At 41.5% G+C, this 8,813-nt stretch overlaps 3 protein-coding genes across 3 annotated transcripts in view; 2 read left to right on the top strand and 1 right to left on the bottom strand.

Annotated features, from left to right (window-relative positions):
- Positions 1 to 3,944: 3,944 nt before the first annotated feature.
- On the top strand, positions 3,945 to 5,799 carry SARC_09319 (hypothetical protein; the record flags this gene model as incomplete). The annotated part of the gene is made up of 3 exons (XM_014296671.1): positions 3,945 to 4,419; positions 4,769 to 4,888; positions 5,324 to 5,799. The coding sequence occupies 3 exons, from the start codon at positions 3,945 to 3,947 to the stop codon at positions 5,797 to 5,799; spliced, it is 1,071 nt and encodes a 356-aa protein (XP_014152146.1).
- Positions 5,800 to 5,886: 87 nt separating this feature from the next.
- Positions 5,887 to 6,207, top strand: SARC_09318 (hypothetical protein; the record flags this gene model as incomplete). Its single annotated transcript, XM_014296670.1, has 1 exon — positions 5,887 to 6,207. The coding sequence occupies one exon, from the start codon at positions 5,887 to 5,889 to the stop codon at positions 6,205 to 6,207; it is 321 nt and encodes a 106-aa protein (XP_014152145.1).
- Positions 6,208 to 7,021: 814 nt separating this feature from the next.
- Positions 7,022 to 8,813, bottom strand: part of SARC_09317 (Ras-like protein Rab-11B) — a gene marked incomplete at both ends in the record, with an annotated part of 3,713 nt that continues 1,921 nt past the window's right edge. The window contains 4 exons of the mRNA XM_014296669.1: positions 7,022 to 7,147; positions 7,427 to 7,541; positions 7,823 to 8,007; positions 8,210 to 8,367. Coding sequence (XP_014152144.1) covers positions 7,022 to 7,147; positions 7,427 to 7,541; positions 7,823 to 8,007; positions 8,210 to 8,367 — 584 coding nt within the window. The remainder of the gene's footprint in view (positions 7,148 to 7,426; positions 7,542 to 7,822; positions 8,008 to 8,209; positions 8,368 to 8,813) is intronic.

Below are 8,813 nucleotides of genomic sequence, written 5' to 3'. Positions count from 1 at the left end.
TTGCGTTGGGTTGTTGATATCAGTTTTACCATTTGTCACATAGCTAGAATGCTGTTATCCCTAAACTACCATTTCGATTGATCCGGGCTCGTATGCTTTGCCCAGTCTGCCACATGTATTCAGCGCTTGGATTTTTGTAGGATCGGACAAGCGAGGTATCTATTCAGGAATTCAGCTATACACGCCGTATAGTTCTATATTTGACAGCTCATTATGACGATAAAGATTTTAGTATTAATCAATCCGGTTACTTACCGGACTTTCAGCTGTGCCTGCGCTAGCTTTGAGGTGACTGTAGTCCACAGAGGATTCTTCCCAGCCGTCTGTGCCATCGTTTATAAGAGACAATGTCAACCTAATGGGCTCACCGCGACCTCGAAGGGAAAAATAGGTCAGAAGTGGTGCCATGTTGCAATTCGACTTGAATGACTGTAGACTATGGGACAGACATGTATTGTTTATTTCCTTTTATCCATAGCCTCCTTGTTCTATTTATTAGGAGGTGGTGTTTTATTTATCTATACTCTAAAAAAAAAAGTGCGTCTTTGATATTTACTCGCCTCCTCTCCCTCGCTCTCTATCTTCCTTCCTCTCCAAATATTCTATCGGTCTAAATATCACTCTATCGGTCTATCTTCTCTCTAAAAGTCTAAAATGTTTATTTACTGCAGTCTTTTAAAAAAAGACAGAGTCAGAGCTACTATAATTTACTACAGCTACTACACTCTCTTCTGTGTGGATACAGGAGTGTGAGTGTGGAGTGTTGCCGGAGAAGAGAAAGGGAGTCTGCCAGTCTGAGAGAGATTGATCAAGAGATCAGGAGAGACTAGAGAGAGTCAGAGCTGCTGGGTTGGTATGATGCCGCTGCATGTCGTCTGAAATATGGGTCATACATAGATGACCCGTCCCGACATATAATGCACGTCGCCTAACGCCTGCTAAATATTACTGTTTAGCCGGGTGTAGCTGAACAACCAGTCCTAAATAAATTGAGCCAGGACAGGTACAACTTTTTCCAACTGATTGATTAAAGTTATAAAAAAAAAGTTAACTAATATGTTGTTCTTAGGTCTCTTGATGCAAATATAAAGTGATGGTGCTATAGATATTTAACTGAGAAGTTGGCTTAAAATGGGTTTTTCAAAAATGGTCTAAACACGAAAAACAATTAAAAAACACCGGGGCGTCTGTCGGACTCTGACACCCTGTCGGATGTCGCTAATAAATACATCATGTCGGCTACACCAAACGACGTGTCGTTTACCAGCAGATTATCCCAGGGTCCAGAGTCCAGACTGCAAAGGAGAAGTCGGCTGAAGAAAAATTCATATAAAAAAATGAAGGCGTTAAATAACAAGTGTCACACAGCCAATGATATGTGTTGTTGGTATGGTAATTATTTTTATTGGGGTCGGGGGAGGCAGGGCGAATAGCCTTTATTTAGGCCGTCAGGGACTCAAGCTCAGCCCTGAGGCCTGAGCCCTTAGGAGTAGGGCAAGACTTCGCCTTCAACACACACACAACACACACCAGAGAGAGAGACGACAGAAGAGAGCAGAGAGAGGAAGACTTCACAACAAAAGAGTTCAAGTATTCAATAGTTATTTTTGGATTTAAAAAAAAAACACAATTGTTTTGTTTTTATGAAAAAGAGAAAAGCTATTTTATTGAGACGGATGGGCAGTGAAGACTGATGAGTGCACAACTTCTTCAGATTAGTTTCTGTCTTCCCTATGTATTTATAAAGTAAATAGTCTGAGCGAATAATCAACACAGTATATTTTAAAATACAACCACCTTACATACAACAGCAATATGACACATTCTCTCTCGGCCACGGCAGCATAGGACCCGCCAAGGCCCCTCTAAAGGCCCTAACTCAGCAATTTTAGCAACAGAACTGTTTTATGTGGGAATTTATTGAAAACTCCAGCAGTGGCTATTTACCAACTTACAGGCTCCACCATATGAAATACATCGACACCACCTTCAACCCCTACCAACCATGACCTCGTCCAATCAATTGTCGAGCACGGATTCTTCCAATTTTCACGAATTACATTGATCGGTTCTATGCGCTGCTTCGTGGCTTCGAAGTTCGATGGTACTTCCAAAAAAATTCACTTGCGTTCCTAAGAATTCAATCAACCCGCTACAAAAATTTGGTTCAATCACTCTATTAGTCAGACTTACATCTTTGTGGATATTACAGCAATGCGACAACACATATCCTCGTATCTCAATATTACAAGGGAAAGCTTCCACTTGGTGTATAGCTACTGCACATTGTATTGTACTAAACTGCCCCATACAGACATATACCGCGGTCATACATAGCTTACTAGTTACCTACCTGAAAGTTGAAAGCACTATGGCTAAACTATGGCTATTTCTAACTTCATAGATGCTTTTTGTCATGAGTGTTGACTGTTGAGTGTTGAGTGTTTTACTGTTAGGGTGATCGAGTCAAAACTCAAAAGAGTGACTCAACATTACAAATAATTAAACACAAAATGTAAGGAATTGTACGGTTCACTAAATTGTGATCCATGTCACTATGTGTAGGTAAATAAATATTGGTATTCTAGTACATGCGAGAAATTTTATGTTTTTGTTGTATAAAAAACATATGTTAAAAAAAACAAATATTTAACCCACATTGTCGAAATAAAGTTTGATTTTTTATGAAAATAAAATAGAATTATATATATATCACAGGGATCATGTCGATGAGTCGATCAATGATAATGACTCCATGAGACTGGAGTGGAGACAAAGGATTAAGGAGTCCTTTCGCGTAGATTTGGTCGTGTGGACTGTAGAGACTGGAGACTGGATCACTGGAGAGTTGAGACACGCGAATTCAATGAGCTCATATGAAATGTATGTACTTTTAGATTTGGAGATTTATATTTTGGTTTTAGGTTAAAAAAAAACACGAAAAATTAGTGAACAAACAACAACCAAAAAAGTTTAAAAAAAACAAACATATTTACATATGCACATACGTAAATAGAAGTAACGAGTCAGGACTCAGGAGGACGAAGGAGTGAGGCTGATCTTGATCAATCGGCCCGGGGCCCAGTTCCGGGCCGCCCTGGCCCCTAGGCCCTCAGCGGCTCAGCCATGAGCCAGTCAGCCCTGCGAGACTGAGCCCCTGACCCTGACTCACGACTACGAGTCACTGACTTCTGAGGCAGAGGAAGTGGACCAGTAGAGACTGGAGACTGGAGACTGGACTGTATGAGTCTGGAGTGTGGACTGTGGAGCACAGAGACAGACCACTGGATCCATTTTAAAATTAAAAAACTAAAAGTGTTTTTGTAAAAAACAACAAACAAACTGTAGCGAAAAAGAAAAAAAACCCCATTTGTTTAAAAAAAAATAGAATCCATATAGATTTCTATTGATTTTAAAAATAATACTCTATCAACGAATTAGACGGCTCACGGCTCACGGCCTCACGGCTCGCTCACGCGGTCAAGGCGTCACACGACTGACTGACTCAGCCCACCACGGGACAGAAGTGCCGACACTGCTCAGTGCTCACACACTGCCGAGTGCCGAGTTCCGACTCATCACTCTTCAGTCATTGATGCCGTTTTTATATACTTTGTAGACAAAAGACAGACAGGAAGGGATTTTTGGGGGTATTTTTAAAGTGAGCACAGAGATGCAGAGTCCATGTCAGTTCCACACTCCACAGTCATAGTGTTGCACATAACATTCGGTGTCTAATAGTGTATGCCTAATTAAAAATGACAAGGTGGCTACGTACCGTTGACTAGTTTCTCAATGGAAAGCATAGGAATGGGATTCATTGTACCTAATATGTTACAGTATTGTAGTCGCGGGCCCTTTTTTAACCCAGTGAAGTAGTATATACAGTTAGAGGCTGATGGTACATACTTACCACCACGCTCCAGATCATCCTTATCATTATCATGAGCCAAAACAGGTATCAGGTAGGCCAAGAGTCCAAAGTAGACATCGAAGTAGCTAATGAATACTTCGATGTATCCACCGTATCCGCAGGATTCGCCCGTAAGCTCGATGTACCCCTACCCACAAGCTTGCTGACTGGCTGCTCACAGAACATAATCGCAGGTTTTGTGTGTTTCTGCTGCCCTGGTATGTTCAATGCAATGCAAGGATTGGGTAATGCGGGTGGATCTGATCCGGCCGTATCTGCTGCAATGAATGCAGCGCTCAATGGTACTTTTGCCATAGCGGGCTACTTCGGAGGTCTCTTGTTCAACTTGTTTGGAAACAAGCTATTGATGGTTCTTGGAGGTCTGACATATTGCTTCTACTCAATTTCGGTGTATTTGTGGAGACAGGATGACAAGTATGTCGGTATGGCCATTGCCGCGTCTTCTATTCTGGGGGTGGGTGCCGGAATGCTCTGGACTGCTCAAGGTATATACATTTATCGCAATCATTGTTAGGATTCGTTTAGTGAATGTATTTATTTAAAAAAATTCCGGACTAGATATACGCCGAAGGGGACCTGGACTGCTCGATTCTGTACATAATTTGGCTTGATATATTAAAGTCCCCCGCTCTGTTGTATACTTTCGGGTTTGCGGAGCTATAGCGCGCGTTTCTCCCTATGTCTGTGACAGTTTTAAGGTATGTCTGCCTTCTGCCCAGTGTTCTGTATTGTTCACTGGCGCGATATACAATACGTACTATTCAAGTCGATTAAATTAGGTCACGATAATGCGGATCATTTCCTTTTCTTCATCCCTCTTCATCCCTCTTCCAGAAACAATGAGTATGTCTTACGCAACAGAGGACAAAAAAGGAATGTTCACCGATCTTTTTTGGATTATATTCAACTTGGGTGGAGTTGTTGGAGGAGGGATTACCTTTTTCATAAACACTGGTACGATTATCTGGCAAATATCGTTGCTGTGTTTCTAAATTCTTTGAGTACGCATTCTTCGATGGTTTTTACGTACGTCTGTTACTGATGAATGCTTGCTACATACCAACACATGTATGGCAACAATTTTGCATGACGCAAGGACTTGTCATGCGTAAATTGCTGTTTTAGGGTTTGGATGGAAAGTTTTATTTTATATCTGCCACTCTGGTTGAAAAGTCCCATCTGCTCAATATACAGTTATTCTTTTTTTTATCAAGTTTTAAATCTGACTGCGTTTGCTTCCTTCGTGATTGTGTTACATGGTCAGTGTTTACGAGTCTGGCCATGCATAGGTTGTTGTTAGTAATATGGTGTGTGGTGTACCATGGCATATGCTAATGCTCATTTTGGCACAATAGACTCACACATCCCTTTTGCAACTTTCCCAACTAGGTGGTGAGGACATTACCAGTATGAATGAAGCCACATATTTCATGTTCTGTGGTATCATGGTTTTCGGCGCTGTGGTTGCTCTCCTTTTAACGGTACATCCCTCAAGAGTGATCAAAGCCGATGGCCACATTGTAACTTTCGACAAGGCTGCCTCACCCGCCGCTGAACTGAAGTCTGTGTTTAGGCTATTTCAAAACAAGTATATGCTTTTACTCACCCCGCTCATTATCCAATCCAATTGGTTCTACACCTACGAATTCGGTGCTATCAACGGCAATCTATTTGACCCGGAGACACGGGGATTGAATAGTGCAGTCTACTGGGTCATGCAGATGGTTGGTGCGTATGCCATCGGCACGGTGTTCCTAGACAACAGGTTCATGGGTCGTCGCCAGCGTGCCATATACGGGCTTATCATCATCTCTACTTTTAACATAGCCCAATGGGCGTATGCAGCGTGGTTTCAGTTTACCTAAAACTACGAGCACGACAACTCGCCCAAATCGCGTATCAAATACACAGACGGCAGTACGTACTGGATCCCCGCAGGTTTGTATATGTGTATGGGAATAGCGGACTCCATTGTGCAGACATATGCCTACTGGATAATGGGACCCATTGCTAACACGCCCAATGTGTTGTCACGATATGCTGGTTGCTACAAGGGTGTGCAGTCTCTGGGTGCCATGTTCTCGTGGATGCTCGAGTGGCAACTAGTAGCGTACAAGATTCAGTTGCTGGTGTGCATTGGTTTGGCTATCGCGTTCATTCCCCCTACTATGATGGTTGCTATGATGGTCAAGGATCGTGGAGCTGAAGATGATGATGATGACGATGCCGAGGAAAGGACGAAAAGCTCCGAAGGCCTGGATAAATATTTTTGACAAAGGCCCAAAATATATGTCGGAGTGAGTCTCGAAATTAAGTACATACATACATACATAGCCTCCTAAAAATTTAACAAGGAGGCTATGATACGTACTGTATGTGTCAGTCTACACATTGCTAAAATTAGTATTATTTATTTAGAAAAAAATTGATATACATCCCATTGTGTACAGGGCTTGGACACGCAGGTTCGTAATTCTGTAGCAATATCACAATGAGACCAACTGTATATTAAAAGACGTATACATGTCCGGTGGTGGTAACATGGCTGTTAAGGTTAGACGTACTTGTAATATAGTTCTCAGCTACACCAGACAACAAAGGTGTATTTCTCACTTCATCCATGAAATTGTAACAAAATGCAAAGCAGCAATTCTATGTTCAGACTATGCGCTGTATATATAGTTAACAGATTTATGTATGCATGCTTATCTACGAGAGCATTATATATTAACACACACATACACACACACACGCACACACACACACACACACACACACATATATATATATATATATATAAGTGTACAACAAAAATATACATATATGTGAGGAGACCATACGAGGTGAAACTATTGCGAATGCTTTTATGATAGACCAAAATCAGCAGCCATTTTATTCAGGGCTGCAGTGCAGTCAGAATTGTCGCTCGTATGAAACCACTCTCCAGTCACTACGAAGTCGTAGGATACACTTATGCTACTCCCCAGCTAGTGTGTTACATAGACGTATACACGAAGCAAAGCTATTTTATTGGCGAAAGCATGCACTACAAAGGATTCTTCAAGAAGTCAATCAGCTGCTCTGAATTTAACAGCACCCCTTCTTCTCGGCCGGACTCTCAGACTCGTTTGTGGGCGCCACAGTTATAGTATCGGGTTTACCGTTGTCAGTAGGTTCCTCCAGTCCCTTGGCAGAAACAATGCGGTAGATCTCCTGCAGGCGTCAAATAAGTGTGTCTAAGAGATAGCATGATCCATAATGGTCTATTAAGAGCCCTTAATATCTCTACCCGTCCGGGTGTAGGCTCTCACAGTCGTCATATCTATTCTCCATATCGATATCGACATATTTGTATATATAGATAAACGTCCCCTTACTACGACAACACCTATAACCGGCCCCAATGTTAGCTCGTAAACCCTGCATAACACGAGCGTGACTTTGCAATACTGTGTTTATATTTAACCCAGCGGCAAATGCTCATGTGCATACCTCCAGTGTCTTCACGAACGCATCCTCCACGTTTGTGGCTTCCAACGCTGATGTCTCGATGAAGCGAAGGCTCTCTTCTGTGGCGTACGCTTGCGCATCTTCCTCAGTTACTGATCTACAAGGAAGCGATATCAAACGGATTGGAAAGTGAGTTATTTACAAACATACGCCGACCAGGCCGAACTCACTTGATCGGGCATAGCAGCAAGATCAGACACCACGAGATGCAGATTTGATACTTCATGCGTGTATGTGCGTGACCATTAAATCCCATAACAAATCGAAGGTCGCGATTGAAAATCTGAACGCGTGCGCTGACGTTTTGAGTAGACAACTGCTGACGAAGCCGAGGCAATCTCGCCAATAAGAAGGAATAGAATGTCTTCTATAACACACCTCAAGTGCTTTAAATCGCTTTTGTTTCCAACAAGCATGATGACAATATCCGAGTCAGCATGGTTGCGCAGTTCCGTAAGCCATCTCTGGACGTTCTCGTATGTTCGGTGCTTGGCAATGTCGTATACGAGCAGTGCCCCTACAGCCCCACGGTAGTAGGCTGACGTAATAGCTCGATAGCGCTCCTGTTTGTGATTGGCATAGATATAACGGTGATCTCAAAAGCAATACGCTGTGTACATGTGTGTTCAATTTGACTAGCTAAAAACCATGGATGGAAAATGCGATTAATAAAAAAACCCCTCAAGACAAGCGATTAAGCTCTCATATAAACACTTATCGTCTGTTTAGCAACCCCCATTATGAACTGTCGTAGCTAGACTTTACCTGTCCAGCAGTGTCCCATATTTGGGCCTTGATAACTTTGCCGTCGATCTCCACTGAACGTGTTGCAAACTCAACACCGATAGTTGATTTTGTTTCTAAACTGAACTGATTTCTTGTAAACCGAGACAGGAGATTGGATTTACCCACACCACTATCACCTGTTATGAGAAGAAGCGAACCTATATAGTGAGTTTACGGTTCTATGATGTATTAGGTTTGTATTCGAATGTGTAAAAAATTGAAGCGGCTAAAATATTCGAGAGGTTCAGGGTGTAAGCTAACACCGCACGAATAACTCGCGAATGATTGATCAAGTTAAAAAAATTAGGCATGCTATTACATATTAACGAACTAGACTCTCAAACCGTATAAAATATAAAAAAAGTTGCTCTATATTTGTCTGTATGCACTATATATATAGATACACAATATATACCTGTAATTCAATCAATATATATATGTGTACACACACACACACACATATATATATATATATAACAAAAAATGAGTATATTAAATATACATTTACATAAATACACACATACATACATACATATATATATATATATTATATTATATATAACAAATAAATAGAATATATTAG

This window comes from Sphaeroforma arctica (assembly GCF_001186125.1).
Source record: "Sphaeroforma arctica JP610 unplaced genomic scaffold supercont1.934, whole genome shotgun sequence".
Lineage (NCBI taxonomy): Eukaryota > Ichthyosporea > Ichthyophonida > Sphaeroforma > Sphaeroforma arctica.
This window is presented reverse-complemented; position numbering and strand designations above follow the sequence as displayed.